We start from the raw sequence: 16,602 nt of genomic DNA, 5'->3' as shown, positions 1-16,602 counted from the left end.
TTTCGGAACTGTTAATAAAAGTAGCTCCTGTCGGTAAGAGTGTGTCCATTGCTTTGGTTTGGGAAATAATATCATTCTGTTTCAGAGCACATCATAAAGTAGTTTCCTGTTGAGAAACGCAACAGTGTACAGAACACTAGAGCAAGGCAAAGATATATAATAATAATAAAGAGACACAAACAAATGTTTATGTTCTGTTTTGTTTAGACAGAATGTGTTTATTTTACAGGGATATGTTATTAAATTAGTTAATTACTACTGTATATTTCCTGTTGAAAGGCAGTCGACACTATTGGTAATTATTCAAAATATTGATTAGCATAAAACCTTACTTGGTGACAGTAATAGGGAGAGGTTGGTAGTTTAACACATAGTGAGAAACGGCTCCCTCTTGAAGTAACGTAGTTTTCGAGACAGAAATGATTTTCCACGAATTTGATTTCGAGACCTCAGATTTAGAATTTGTCTCGAAATCAACCATCTAAAAGCACACAACTTCGTGTGACAAGGGTGTTTTTTCTTTCGTTATTTATCTCGCAACTTCGACGATCAATCATTGAGCTCAAATTTTCACTTTTTTGTTACTTTATGCATATGTTGAAATACACCAAGTGACAAGACTGGTCTTTGACAATTACCAATTGTGTCCAGTGTCTTTAACATCTATCATATATTCTCGGTCTAATATTTCGTGTCCACAGTCAGTCATCAATAATACATCTTGACTACAGTGAATGCCTGCTGAGTGTTAACAAGACTGTTGGTCAAGCATGACACTATTCTAAGGACACGAAACAGACAAAAGTTTCCTTTATCACTCACTTGAAACGACATTTTTTGAAACCAAAATCGGAAGCGATATCGTGTGAATCTAAAATAATAGATAATAATACAGACTTTTGTATATTATTTACACGTACGTAAACCAACCTGGACTAACGTTATTGTAATAATGCCTTCAAAATGACCGATCGAACTGTCAGAGTTAAATATGCACAAATTTAAGATACTTCACAAATTAAACTCGACTGTTTAACACTAGCATTGCTACGCACGGACTGTTCTCTAAGTATTCTACCCTACACGTTTCAAAGGAAATGATACCTATTAGATATTGAAAACAAGTATTGAACTGTCTGACATGAGGGTGGAAAGGTAACGGTAAATACCCATAGGAGAGCATTTCGAGTAACAATAGTATCAGCTGCATTATCTTCTTGAATACAGAACAGACGTTGATGTTTTTTGTTCTGTTCGTTTTGTTGTTGAAATTTCTATCACCATTTTATGATTTTTGTTTCAGTGAGCAAAGCCACGAGTAAGAAGACTGTATATAAGATGTATAACAGAACTGTATACACCTTGGTGGCCCGGAACCCAGACGCGATCATGAAGAACATTGACGTAAAGAGGCTGATCACTAGACCGGTGGCAAGAACTAATTGAAGGTTATCAGTTCTAAACTGGAGTTGGAAAACAGAAGAGGAAAAATGTTATCGAGTCAAAAAAACGAAGCGAGCATGTTGTCTAAATTATCGATGACAATAAAATTTGACTGGTTATAGGTCAACGTAACTTATGTAATAACGGCAACAGTATACCGTTGTGTATTCAGAATTTTTCCAGTTTGCTAAGCTATTTAGAAACAATGAACAATAAAGAGGTCAAACAATTACAAGGTGTACTCTATTTTATCAGCCAAGTACTTGTTTCAGTTTAAAGCCATCAACACTTTCGGTAAACAGTATTGTCCAAGTCCCACACTTCGTGTATCACAACTTGTATACAATAACAAACCTGTGAAAATTTAGGCTCAATCGGTCATCGGAGTCGGGAGAAAATAACGGGAAAACCCACTCTTGTTTTCGCACGTTTTGCCGTGTCATGACATGTGTTTAAAATTAATCCGTAATTCTCGCTATCGAGAATTGATAATTGTTTTAATGTTTCCTCAAAAAGTAAATTATACCATGAAATAACATTTCAAAAGAAGTGTTCACCATTAACTTCTGTAAACCCTATAAATTATTTGTAAATCTGTGAACTTTATTTTTTCTGTACCGAAAGTGTATAATGGCTTTATAATTGTATGGCTCGTTTTCGCAGAAATGTTCTATTTTGTATGTATGTTTTTTTTCTTTTCGTCTGAACAAACTATGACCGATGGGACTGCTTATAAACGAAATATGACACAAACTTTCGCATGAGCGTTAACGTATGCAAACGTGTTTGTACGCTAGATAATGTCGGGATTTCAAGAATGTTAATTTTAAGGTTGCTGTAATACCACTTGTCATTATTTTGAGAGATTTGTTTGTGCAAAACCTTAAATGAAAGCTTATCAATGTTTTGATATCTCAAAACATTTATATTTGATAATTTTACTTTTCGGGTCCATCTGCAAAAAATCGGACCTTGTAACTTTGAGGAAAATACTATGTTCCAGTACAATCGAAACAATGGGGCAAAAATTATATCTCAAAATTTTCTTTTGAGCATACTTAACAATAGAAGGTTGACTTATTAGCCGCACTCGGCCTGGTACTATCATTTTTATTTATATAAAAACTTACGTAAAACACTCCTCTGTTTTTCGCAGCAGCTATCGTACAAGATATTCCAATACCAATCAGCAAGTCTGTATTACAGCATTAAAGAAACTGATATTCTGCTGATGAGAAATAAACCACTACTAACGAGCATAAATTAGCTCCTCTTTCAGAATAAATTACGTATATTGATGATACCCAAGCCTACATTCGTACGGACTGTGACAGGGGTAACCCTGTTTCAGCCCTAGGAGTAGGTGGCAACGGCCTCTGGAAAAAATAATTGTAGCCCACACCTTGAAGTGGCCTTCAGGCCTTGTGTGTCAGGCGACTTGCAAAAAAAAAAAAATCAACAGAGAGGTATATGACCTACGCAGCTTAGATTATGGCAAAACAAATTGCAGACCCAAAACCAAGATGCTATAATAATCAGAGTTGGAGATGCCGGTCAAAGGGTCTAGGTATAGTTTCTAAATGTAATAGAGTGAAAAACATCAGTCTTTACATTTCGAGTTGTCCCTTTCAAATGGCTCATTAAAAAGAGTGGTGGTTATTTCACTCCTTTAGAGGGGTGTTACTGTAGGACAGAGTGAAAAATCACATTGAAAGATGCAAACTTCAATCTAAAAGAGTAGAAGACCACTCGATAAAAAAAGAAAATGTCCGTCATTAATGCTCTTTAAAGAGTGCTTTTTCACTCTTTTGCATTTAAAGAGTATGTAACATTGCTTTCTTTACTTTTTTTTCTACATATTGACTCATGGAGGCTACATGTACATTTACTTTTCAGTAAATCAAATAGTGTGCTATGGAGCATATGTTTTGAATAATTATTTACTTTCAACTATGTATGTATCTCTTGTTGTTGAGTCAGTATGAAATAAATGTTCCCTGTTTTAGTTTAGTTACGAAGAAATCATCACACACCGCTAAGCAATGTTGTTGCTATAGAAAAGCCGTTTAAAGGATACTGAAGAGAGGTCCACCAAAGCAAGCTGAGATTGCCATTCTCGGAGATCCTCGTTTCGTCATTTCAATATCTGCAACCAAGTCTATATCAGAGACAATGCGGGAATAGCAAGTTAGCATTGTTACAAATAGTTTGGTTTAAATTTGCACTCAAAAGGAGAGCAACGTGTCGTCAACCACAGAATACAATACACCACTGTCTAAAGGAATATCAGAGGTTTTCGAATGATTTGCAAACAAACAATTATATCCCTCGATTCAATCATAGTGCGCCATCAAGTGTTTGACCTGGGAGAGGTATTGTCAAGATATCCGACGTAATGTAATTCGCTGTGCAAAGTAGTTGAACATATCATGGGAAATCAACAATACCATACGCTTGCTACCAATCGGACCAACATTGCAAAGAGTGTCGAGTTTTTTTTATTATTTGTTGTAACAGGGTCATTATGAATCATTATAATGGAGTCATGGACAATTTATGAAGACCATCACTTACCTCCGATGCAGTTTCCCCAGGCAAGAAACGTCAGACCTAAGATGGCGTCGCTTAAATCAAACACCATGCCAAACATCTGTAAATTAACCATCCATTGGGATATGAATAGAGAAATGACAACTTTATTCCTTTTTCGTTTAAATACATCCCAACTATTTAACGTTGTATGTCTGTAGCTCGCAAAACCTTTCGAATGATTGTACAAATGATAAAAAGAACTTTGAACGAATCGGAAAACACTCGTATAGAAAACATCGTTGACGTTACTAAGCTCACCTTCAAAATGTTGACTACTTCAGTAGCAATGGCGAAGATCCAAAACACAGAAGTAAGGAAACCAAGAAATGCAAAACCCTGTAAAAAAGTGACGGATCTTTTATTATAAGTATGAATGTGTATTACATTCATAAAATCAGAGAAGAATCAGAAAGAAGCTAAGAAATCGTTTTGAAAATGTTGAGTAGTACACCAGAGCAAATTGAATCAGTACACGCAAAAAAGAGATGACGAAACTGTTTTTAAAATGTTTATTATACAACAGTCACAAATGATGAAAAGTTGTAGCCTAGTGCAATCAATGGCTTTGTTGACTAGGCCTACATATTCAAAAGCCTCCTCAAGACATTTCTTTTTCCCCACCCTTCCTAGTTTGTTTGTTTTTCTTTTGTTGCCATATTCTCATGTAAAGCGCTCTGTTCTCCGTAGAGCGCTATATAAATGCTTCATATTATTATTATTATTATTACCTTTGGTAAATACACCAATAAGTTGTTTTGCAACCTCCCATATTAGGTTTTCATGGAATCATAAAAGTATCTGTTATCAACTAAACTAAGTAACCCGAAAAATTTACAAACATTGCCGCATCACTTGCTGTATTGTGCCATTGATTATAAAAGTTTCCCATGGATTCTACTTACAATATAGTAAACTGGAGGCTCTTGGGGATGAGATGTGAAGAAGACAATAGCGGCAAGGATGAAGCCCAAACATAACATCAAATGCCACAAACAGAAACCACCTACGATCACTGTGCCGTAACCTGTCAAGGATTTTCAATTGGTAGTTACGTGTCGCTCTAAACCAAAATTGGACTACAAATTCTTACTGACAATTTTTAACAGTAGTCAAAAACAGGATCAGTATAACATGTTTACAGTAAGTAAGCTTAAACATAAATTTTACTTTAAGGGTACACTTTACTGTAAACAAAAGACACTTTGTATGTCAATATGTAGGAAACACGGTGAGGCATAAATTTTGTAACTTTGCCTAAAAAACTGGTTGTACTTCAAAGCAACACCAAACGGACAACGACAGGAGTGAGACTATGTGAAAGAAAAGAAAACCTTCATACACATCACAGTAAAAAAGAAAATTGAAACTGTCTTCGTGTTACCGGTGTATTGACACTTGAAGCCTTTTGAACCAAGAACCAAGGTGCACCTTTGGACGAATGTACGTACTTTTAGTCAGAACTGTGCACCAGAGTGGACCAATGAGAACCTGGAAGCAGTTTAGAGGTCTGTTCCAGCTGTCTACGTCATGGCGGACGAGCGGTATTGTAATCTGCAACAACAACTTAATTGGAGACTGAAATGAAAAACAAAAACAAAACATATCAAGATTAGATCATATTTAAGGCACTTGACACTAGTTAATACTCGAAATAATTGTTTAGCTTAAACTTACTTAGTATAAACGAGTAATGGAGAGATGTTGATAGTCCAAACGGCTCCTCTGAAGTAACGTTGTTTTCGAAAAAGAGGTAATGTTCACTCAATTAATATTAAAAGCCTTTTTAGTAATCTGAAAGCACAACATGTATGCAATAAGGGTGTTTTCTTTCATTATTCTCTTGCAAGTTCGACTACCAATAAGGTCAAAATTTTCACAGGTCTGTTATTTTACTTTACGCATATGTTGAGATACACCGAGTGAGAAGACTGGTCTTTGACAATTACCAAAGGTGTCCAGGGGTTGAGAGAGGATTGCAGTGGCACCACCCTGTGAAGACCCTATTATGGTGGCCCTGAAGGGACATCAAACAAATATTTACGTGCTTATTTGCGGAAATATTCACGTAAATATATTTGATTGATGTCCCTTCAGGGCTACCATACCTTATCCATTATCCATACCTTGTAGATTTCGAAGAACCTCATGATGTAGCCTTTTGAGTTCCATCCTTCCACATCAATGGGATTGATATCACACAACAGCGCCCTCAACTGATTGCAGCGGTTATCCTCCACACGTGTTTTCTGTCCAAGCAATGGAGCGTGCTCGTCGCTTCGTTCCTCATCATGTGATGGTGTTTGATCAACATTGACTGGTTCGAATTGCCTTGCGATCAGAACAGCACATACGTAGCAAATATAGAGCAGCATGAAACCTGTAAATAAATGAACAGAAACATCAATTAACATGAATGTCTTGACTTTAAAAGTACTGTTCATCAAGGTCTGCTACCGTGTCAAGCTCCCACAGTCTAACAACTAGGCTTTTGTTGAGTTTGTTTTGGTTTTTTTCCAAACCGGCATTATCAGAATAATGTTGTGTTAGAGTTGTCCTTCGCGTTTGCTGCCACCAACTCGTCAAGGCAGCAATGCTCCCCAAGGGCTGTGGCGTAGAGGTGATGTGCGAATCGCAATTGTGTCATCATCGGTATACCCCCCCCCCCCCATTTCTTCATGTTTGTCTTGCATCATCCCTTCTCCGTACTTGGTCTATTGAGAGACTTCAATTTTCTCCTGTCCTGCCCATGTCCAGGGGGTAACTATGCTTTAGTTGGGAGGGGCAGTTTCTCGTTATGGTGCACTGTCGATGCGCCTCTTCGCCCACGTGCAAGTCTGGCCACCTCGGGAGAAACTGTCGGTAGTTCGATGAGTGGAAAAATCTCCTCCTTGACTGCGTATGACTGGGAGCTGGTTGTTAGGTACATGTACTGTTTTAGCATAGCCCCGGACACGATTGCGTATGCAAACAGTATTGTATGGCGGACACAATTGCATCTGACACCGGCAAGGACAAAGGGGTTGTCCATCATTCGTTATAGCAAATGATATGACAAAAGTAGAACAATGCCAGACAATGTTTATATATCTTTTTCTTTTTATAATATCATGTGTACTCTGATTATATGGGAACGTGAATGTTGCGTCCTTTTTATTGTTAATTGTGACATTTTGCACTAGTTTACCTATTGCTTCTGTGGTCCATATTTCCCCCGTATACAGAATGTAGAAGGTCCAGTACGAAGCACCGACAAGAAAAATCGTATCTCTAAGAAATGACACTTGCGCTATCTCAAAGTCCTTTAATGCAGAAATAGTACCAGCAACAACTGTTGTAATGAACACAGCCGCTCCTAGTAGCAAAACAAAAGGCATTTGTAGTAATTAAATTAAAGACACTGGACACTAATGGTAATTATCAAAGACTAGTCTTCTCACTTGGTGTATCTCACAATAGGCCTACGCACAAAATAACAAACATGTGAAAATCTGAACTCAATTGGTCGTCCAAGTTGCGAGATAAATGGAAGAAAAACACCCTTGTCACACGAAGTTGTGTGCTTTCAGATGTCTCAAAAAGACTTTAGAGGGAGCTGTTTCTCACAATGTATTATACTCTCAACAGCTCCGCATTGCTTTTTACCAAGTATATGTATTAGGTTTTATGCTAATAATTATTTTGAGTGATTACCAATGGTGTCCACTGCCTTTAAAGAAAACCGACTTTACCTGAAACAAAGTTTCCGGAACCATTTTGATGATTTTTAAACAGTTTGAGTTTTTAATGCAAACAATAGTTAATGGCCTAAAGTTTCGACCCTACCAGAGTCTTTCTCGCAGGCTAATTGCAGAAAAAGACTCCGATGTTGTCGAAAAGTATGCATTATAGCTATTGCAAGCATTTATACCATCGGTCCTTTTGGTTAATAATTTGTTGACTGAGGTTTTTAAAGGCATCGGGTTAGTTTGTGTCTCCCAATTATTAGCAAACAAAACATACCTTGCCCATCATCCTTACAAAAGCTTATGATTGTGATTTCTAATGGAGATTGCCTGGAGCTGTTTGCCTGTAAATTGCCTGCACCTTGTAAAATGCCCATTAATGTTTTGGATTTATTATTATGTAGACAGTCTCGTGCAACAAATGCGCTACTATACTAAATCAATCACAAGAACCATCTCTGCCCTCATACACAGGTTCCCAAATACCCCTGGGTGGAGAGAAGCAATAAAAGTAAAGTGTCTTGCTCAGGGACACAAATGTCACGACCGAGATTCGAACCCACACTCTGCTGAACAGAATCAGCAGAGCTTGAATTCGGTGCTCTTAAGCGCTCGGACAACACACCCTATTGTTAATACTACTTAGTGGTATACTCACCGAACAGTGCCCCTATGGCGAGTCCTGCATCCCCATCATTGGAGTTGGTAATAGCAACAATTGCGCTGATAACATCCGGAGCACCATTACCGAAGGCAAGAAATGTTACGCCGTCCACAACAAAAACATTAAAGATCAATATTGGTTGACAAGAAGCCACGGTAACTAGTGTCTGTCAATTAAAGACAGTGGACACTATTGGTAATTGTCAAAGACCAGTCTTCTCATTTGGTGTATCTCAACATATGCATAAAATAACAAGCCTGTGAAAATTTGAACTCAATTGGTCGGCGAAGTTGAGAGATAACTATGAAGAAGAAACAAACTTGTCGGACGAAGTTGTGTGCTTTCAGATGCTTGATTTCGAGACCTCAAATTCTAAATCACGTTACTTCAGAGGGAGCCGTTTCGCACAATGTTTTATACTATCAACAGCTCCCCATTATTTGTTAGCACTTAAGGTTTATGACTATAATTACTTTGAGTAATTACCAATAGTGTCGACTGCCTTTAATATCGATATTCTTAGTTTTTATTTCAATATTAAAAGAAGAAATCGCCTGTGAAAACAAACCCCCAAAATGGGTTCAAAATGGGTTGAAAGTGGCAACACATCCACGTCCTTTAAATTAAAAATACATTTTCCAACAAAATGGTAATATATATTATGTCTAGGTTCTACGAGATTTCTGCTTTGATGCTTTCAAAAGGATATTGCGACGTTGTCACTGAGTTTCAGAGCTTTTGAAATCGCCGTAAGTGTGGGACAGAAGCTGCAAACAAAACATGAACAGAGAAATCAGGAAATATCATAAAGCACTGGGGTCTATTTCACAAAGAGTTCGGACTAGTCCTAGCTTAGTCATGGTCCTAGAAGTTATTATAATCTAGTCTAGTCCTAAGTTAGGACGAGTAACTTGTCCCGACATTGCATAAGACTTTTATTAACTCTTTGTGAACTCCACCGTTGTCAGATCTTGACATGGGATGTTTATGTGCTGAGTAAATACATTAGTTCAAATAGTTTTCTTTCCGCCCTCAAAAAAAAAAATCTGAGACCTGACCCCTTTCAGACATTTGGAATGGTCTAGTTTAGGGTATCAATAAATATGACTCCCGAGGTCATAACACTTTGGAGAAATGATAGGGGGTTTGGGTTTTTTTTATGCAAGTCGCCAAACACACAAAGCCTGAAGGCCACTTCAAGGTGTGGGCTACAATTATTTTTTTCCAGAGGCCGCTGCCACCTACTCCTAAGGCTGAAACAGGGTTAACCCCTTTACAGTCATTACGGATGTAGGCTTGGGTATCATCAATTCGAAGCCTGGCCGGTAGAGCAGAAAGCACTACCTGCCCAATTTGATGTAGCAATTAAGTGTCACGACCGGGATCCGAATCCACACCCTGCTGATCAAACCCCAGTGCTTGAATCCGGTGCTCTTAACCGCTCGGCCATGACACTTTGTAGTAATGGCTTATTCAGTCAATGCATTGGAGGGTTGATTTATTGTACTCTCCAGCTAGTTGGTAGTGAAAGGGTCTGCGTACACAATGTCCACAGATTTATATCAATCTTACACGGTTTGGAAATGATGATGGTAGAAAGCCTCCCGTAAAAAAGTACTTGCTGAGTTGCTGTAGTTTTTGAGAAATTAGTAAAACAATTATGTTTGTGACATTGAACTTCTGACGACGTTGTTTTTTTTGTTTACATAAAGTACCCAGACCCTTTAAACTGCGACCACGAACTTTTCGGCAATGCAATGCCAAGGCATGTTTGCCATCGTGCAGATAAGAGTGTCAAAGATTCATTCGTTTATGTAAACAAACAATATTGTTGCATTCTGTGGTTTAATAATTGTGTAGCTTTAAAGATTAAAATTGTCCTCAAACAGACAAATAAATGACTTCACATAATTATAGAAATGAGTATTGGCAGGCTTATGAACACTATTGGTAATCCCTCAGAATAGTTATTGTCATAGAGCCTAACTTGGTGACGAGTAATGGGGAGAGGTTGATAGCATAAAACATTGTGAGAAACAGCTCCATCTGAAGTAACGTAGTTTTCGAGAAAGAAGTACTTTTCCTCGAATTGAATTTCGAGACCTCAGATTTAGAATTTGAGGTCTCGTCGTAATCAAGCCCATAAAAGCACACTTTGTGTGGCAAGGTTGTTTTTTCTTTCATTATTATCTCGCAACTTCGATGACCGATCGAGCTCAAATTTTCACAGGAGTGTTATTTCATGCAGATGATGAGATACACCAAGTGAGAAGACTGGTCTTTGACAATTACCAATAGTGTCCTCTGTCTTTAAATACTGATACTTACAAATTCTTTGCTGTTACTCCGAGTGAAACAAACAGAAATATAAGCCACAGAAACTACAGAAATTGAAATAAAAAAAAACACTTTGTAACGAAGTAGAAAATTGGTATTCAGAAGATCCTTAAAAATTGCGGTCTCCAAAGACTGCACCGAATGGGATAATTATGTGAATATGGAGTGTAACTTATTTTTGTGGTTCTCATTTTGGTTCCACAATGTTTCATTGTATATCTCACTATGCAGAATATCGATAACAAGACTTTCTACATGAAAGATTTTTACTTTTCTTCGGCAGGCCCAGGACCTACCTATAAATCATTTTGCTCAAGGTGAATATCTTGAATTCGTACTGTTAATAATTTCAGATATGAAGATATATTAGTACCTAGTGGTATCTTACCAATATTACCAGAGCTAGAGGCTGGAGGTTCTCTGAGAAGTTACAGTGAGTAAACTCAAGATAGTTGACGAAGCCGGTCAGCGTCTGGCAATCATTTGTGGCTCTTATAAATTCACATTGATAACGAAAATCCAACGCATGGTAGAAGATACACTCGGAACCCTTGAGAAATAAAACCACAGTATTCATTATTTTCAGGTGGTGCGAATGTGGCTGACAATAAAACCCATTTAAAATTTATCTGCGTTATTAAAAGTATACGACTATTCATACAACAGTCGTTTGTGCTCACATAGTTGTGACCAAATATTTATGAATGACTCAATTGACACCCCTAGGAAAAAAGATATAAATGGCCCATATAAATGTGACGGGTGTGCGGCCCCTAATGTAGCCCGAGCTCTAAATGTAGCCTGACCGACCATAGACAATAGTGGTGAGGATAGTTGTCTCGCGTGGAGCAACAGTCTCGCGAGATAGTTGTTAGAGAGACATTTTGCTATCACTGCGACAGAAATGTTAACGGCTTGTCCACAAGTCTAGCCCTCTGTATGTAATGTTAGTCTACTCTCATCGGATTGTGTTCGAAGTGGTGAAATTTCACTTGTATTGTCCACTAATATGAAATAAGCACAGCACAACACGCTACTTAGTACATTATCGTTGACAAGTGGCAGCACAGTGTTGGTAATAAGTGCTACTGAAACCAAAGATTATAGAGCGCCGCAAGGCGCAAGATGCGGAACTCGGGCTGAAATGTGAAAGCCCACTGGACGCCATTTCGGCAAGTAACTCTTTTGATACAACAGTAGATTAGTGCAGATCAGTGCAGACAGTGACCATTTCTATCAATGGGAAACAAAACATTCACTTGCTGAAATGGCGCCCATGCGTATTTCACGTTCCAACAATAGATAAAGCTTCAGTTCCACATCTTGCGCCTTGCGGCACTCTATAATCTTTGCTGAAACGCAATGTAGTAATTCTGAATCTAATTGAACAAACAAGCTACAACACACGTTCCTTACCATTTTTGAAAAGGCTTTACGAGTTATGATCTGGGAGTAAAACCAACGACTCTGAATCCTTGTAACTATAAGCTCAACAAAGCCAGTCCGCCTACATCTGCAATTCTCTCGACATCAAACTCATATAGTCGTTATTAATTTCAACTTGACAATTCACTGAAATCACAGGAATTGTTATCATGAATACCTACACGTATGTTTACCTACACGTATGTTGTGTGTGATTCCACACATGGACCTATAGTACAGCGTTGAATACATGGACAAGAGCAGATAATGCTACACTATCCTTATTTTTTATCAGGGCATATCATTGTAATCCTTGAATGTCTAAAGGTTTGTGTATAAACTACGGCGTGACTTAGTCCGTGTTGGTGTTATCAACATCAGTGGACACTATTGGTAATTACTCAAAATAAATGTTAGCATAAAACCTTACTTGGTAACAAGCAATGGATAGATGATGATAGTATAAAACATTGTGAGAAACGGCTCCCTCTGAAGTAACGTAGTTTTCGAGAAAGAAGTAATTTTACACGAGTTTGATCTCGAGACCTCAACATTATTATTTGAGGTTCCGAAATCAAGCATCTGGAAGCACACAACTTCGTGTGACATGGGTGCTTTTCTTCCATTAATATCTCACAATTTCGACGACCATTGAGTTCAAATTTTCATAGGTTTTATATTTTGTGCATAAATATGTTGAGATACACCAAGTGAGAAGACTGGTCTTTGACAATTACCAATGGTGTCCAGTGTCTTTAGGGTCATCCAGTGACGGTATGGTATTCGTTTTGTTTTTTATCAATTAGTGCAGATTTATTTGCAAATATTGTCAAGAAAGGAAGACAATTTTAGTAGAGTGTATATTAATTTGGTTTTATCCGTAAGAAAACCACAGGCATACTCGGTGAGATTCGAATTTGGGATTCGAACTGCCTCTAACTACCGGGCAAATTCGGCGGTCTAGTTGCTTAGAAACTGCTCTATAGTTATAGAGGTCGTGGGTTCGAATGTACACCCAAATATCCGACACGTTTGGCACACGTTGATTAGCTTCCCCGTGTCGACCCTGTGGTGCTATTTGTGCGAGCCCCTAAAGAGCTAATCGAACGATCACACTCGCCGTATCATGGTGACGTCATGCACCTCGGGCAAGGTGAGCCTCTGGAATGACATCAAAGCTATTCGAACGTACCGGGGCCAGACGGGGGTCGACCCGGGGAAGCTAATCGAACGCACCCATAGTGTGTCAGAGCTTTTGTCGAGATGCGTTGACAGCGGGTACCAACCGCATGTCAGAACTTAATGAGGACAGCCTCATACCTGCGCCACGGGAATGCACCTGCGGGCGGTCTTTGGAGATTTTGTTTGACCTTGGACCATAGAGCTAAGTTGACTGATTTAAAAAAAAAAAAAATGAATATTCAAATCACGGTCAGATGACAGAATGTGGGCGGAGTCTAGTGCAGAAAGCGTCAATACGTTCGTCTTTGTGATACAGTTATATCCGGCAGTGGACATTATTGGTAATTACTCAAAACAATTATTAGCATAAAACCCGTCGATAGTATACAACGTTAAACGGCTCCCTCTGAAGTGGCGTAGTTTTTGAGAAAGAAGTAATTTTCCGCGAGTTTGATTTCGAGGCCTCAAAAGTAGATTTTGAGGTCTCGAAGTCAAGCATCTGAAAGCACACAACTTCGTGTGACAAGGTTGTTGTTTTTTCATTAATATTCCGCTACTTCGAGGACAAATTGAGTTCAAATTTATTCCGCTACTTCGAGAACCAATGAGTTGAAATTTTCACAGGTTTGCTATTTTGCATATGTTGAGATACACCAAGAGTGAAAAGACTGGTCTCTGACAATTACCACTAGTGTCATGTGTCTTTCAATTCTTGTTGTGGACAGTTGTGTATTTAAACTCGTGTTGCGATATTGGCAACTACGTTAATACCAAACGGAGTCGTCAAGTAAAACTAACTGGCTGCAGGCAGATTGTTTGGATAAGTGTCCCCTGCTCAGGGTTTCTAAAGCTTATTTATCATCATTGATTCTCACTCACCACGTAAAGGATCTGTGACAAAAGTGCAAACGGTGTTTGCATTTTGGGTGCGTTCCTGTCCTCAGTTTCTTAGCATGTACTTTAATATATCTCGTGGCCACTCATGACTGGCTTGCAAACGGCTACATGTACGAGTTCACTCCTTCCTTCATAAACAACTTGTTTCCTCTCCAATTTGTCTCCTACATGTCCCCTGGGGCTCCGTTATAATTCATCTTTTAACGCCTTGATGTTTCAACGCCCATCACAGCACAAAATTTGCTCTGTGATTAAATGTACGCTCCAATGGTTTTAACCACGTTCGCTTGATTGTAGACTCTTTTGACATTCAGTTTGGCAAAAGTAGACAGTGAGTCCACTTTAGAAATCGAACCGGTGGTGCGTTTCTTTTCTCGATAACATTGTCTCTACATGAAAACATCGTCAGCACGGCAGTAAAACAGTAGGCTACTATTAACAATGGTTTCCAGCGACTTGCTTACTGCTATTAATGTAGCCATTGCCATTTCAGCCATTTTAGGCAATGGTATGGTGATAGTTGTTATGACGGTAAGGCGGAGACAGTTCAGCTCTTTTACAAATCGTTTGATTTGTCACCAATCTGTGATTGATCTCGTGGCTGGTGTGTTGTTTGCGTTGCTGAAGATAGTTAGGCCTCCATCCCTGACGCTGGACGTGGACGCTAACCTTCTTGGGCAGCTCTATTGCCGATTCATACAATCTGATTGTTTGCTGTGGGGTATCAACGTGACGTCCACTTATAACTTAGTCTTGATAACTCTGGAACGCTTCCTTGCTACCTGCTACCCGATCAAACACCGCAACTACTGCTCTCTCCTCCGGGTCAAAAAGTCAATGTGCTCGGCCTGGCTCATCGGGTTCACCTATGGATTTCACAATACACTTTTGAATTATTTCAACCAAGGGGTGTGTGAGAAGAGCCACCTTGGCACTGCCGCACAGGTTGGGGTCTTCATATTGGCACTGTCCACTGAGTATCTTATTCCAGTGTTCCTGATGTCATTCTGCTACATCCGCATTTTGATAACTCTTCGACGTCGGCTGGCCGGACCTCGTCAACATCTTCGGGGTGTTATGAGTAGGGCTAAGCGCAACGTTATCGAGTCCATGTTTCTCGCTGTGGTCATGTTCGTCGTTTGCTGGACACCGGCAGAGGGTTTATACTTAACATATCTCGCCACGAACCGTGCCTCAGCCCCGCTTGTTAACATAGCATTCTCTGGTCTCTTAACATGTAACATGTGCGTCAACCCAATCATATACTGCTTCAAGTACCAACAGTTTCGCGGTCAGTTTCGGGAACTACTGACTAGACGCCCACATCAGGTCGATGTGATAACTGTGAATGACTCTTCGACGAATCGTCAACCATAAACTCCTACAGGTGTAGAGTAAACGGTCCTATTTGTTAAAGACAGTGGACACTATTGGTAATTGTCAAAGACCAGTCTTCGTACTTGGTGTATCTCAACATTTTGTATGTATAAAACAAACCTGTGAAAATTTGAGCTCACTTGGTCGTTGAAGTTGCGAGATAACTATAAAAGAAAAAAACACCCTCGTCACACGAAGTTGTGTGCTTTCAGATGCTTGATTTCGAGACCTCAAACTCTAATTCTGAGGTCTCGAAAAACAAATTCGTGGAAAAATATTCTTTCTCGAAAACTACTTCACTTCAGAGGAAGCCGTTTCTCACAATGTTTTATACTATCAACCTCTCCCCATTACTCATTACAAAGTAAGGTTTTATGCTGATAATTATGAGTAATTACCAATAGTGTCCACTGCCTTTAACAAAAAAGGGAAACTGGAAAGAATTTAAGCAAAACTTCTATTTACCTTCGTAAACCAAGTAATGAAAACTTAGAAAAATTATTTAGTACACTAAGCGCCTTGGGTTTCTTGTCGGTAGATACGTGCGCTATATAAGACTTCGATGTTACTAATATTATTATGTTAATATTTCAGAATCTGTCTGAACACAACATCTTGAAAGTTTGTTTACGAGCATGTTGCGTTAAGCAACATCGTGAAGTGCCAGACATAAAACGTCCGTATTTGATGTATATAACTATTTACGAAGTTGTAGTTTAAATATCATATAGTTTCTTATTTATGCTAAGTTGATGCACGGACAACCATGACAACCTTCGTTTTCACGAAGTGCCACAAATATATTTGTCATTAATAATAATACTAACAAGTTCTTATATAGCGCATTTCACAATAAGCTGTATCAATGCGCTTTACATTAGTCCCCTGGTCATTAGGCCAATAAACATCCCTTTAATCTTTCTCAGCTCCCATTAGGGAGTATACAGCCCCGAGCTGCCGTGG

At 38.8% G+C, this 16,602-nt stretch overlaps 2 protein-coding genes across 2 annotated transcripts; one reads left to right on the top strand and one right to left on the bottom strand.

The window, feature by feature from the left end:
- Nucleotides 1-232: 232 nt before the first annotated feature.
- On the bottom strand, nucleotides 233-12,375 carry LOC139937635 (mitochondrial sodium/calcium exchanger protein-like). Its single transcript, XM_071932874.1, has 14 exons — nucleotides 12,175-12,375; nucleotides 11,147-11,308; nucleotides 10,750-10,802; nucleotides 9,131-9,188; nucleotides 8,416-8,527; nucleotides 7,220-7,387; nucleotides 6,159-6,412; nucleotides 5,484-5,610; nucleotides 4,938-5,059; nucleotides 4,294-4,371; nucleotides 4,018-4,093; nucleotides 3,521-3,601; nucleotides 2,574-2,638; nucleotides 233-1,463 (listed from the first exon to the last, which is right to left on the bottom strand). Exons 1-14 carry the CDS (start codon nucleotides 12,175-12,177, stop codon nucleotides 1,278-1,280), a joined length of 1,545 nt encoding a protein of 514 aa, XP_071788975.1. The 5' UTR covers nucleotides 12,178-12,375; the 3' UTR covers nucleotides 233-1,277.
- A 2,328-nt stretch (nucleotides 12,376-14,703) lies between these two features.
- On the top strand, nucleotides 14,704-15,639 carry LOC139937263 (adenosine receptor A2a-like). The gene has a single exon (XM_071932364.1). The coding sequence runs from the start codon at nucleotides 14,704-14,706 to the stop codon at nucleotides 15,637-15,639; it is 936 nt and encodes a 311-aa protein (XP_071788465.1).
- Nucleotides 15,640-16,602: the final 963 nt, after the last annotated feature.

Source organism: Asterias amurensis, chromosome 5 (genome assembly GCF_032118995.1).
Source record: "Asterias amurensis chromosome 5, ASM3211899v1".
In the NCBI taxonomy this organism is placed as follows: Eukaryota; Metazoa; Echinodermata; class Asteroidea; order Forcipulatida; family Asteriidae; genus Asterias; species Asterias amurensis.
The sequence above is the reverse complement of the archived record's forward strand: the minus strand, read 5'-3'. Positions and strand labels throughout refer to the sequence as shown.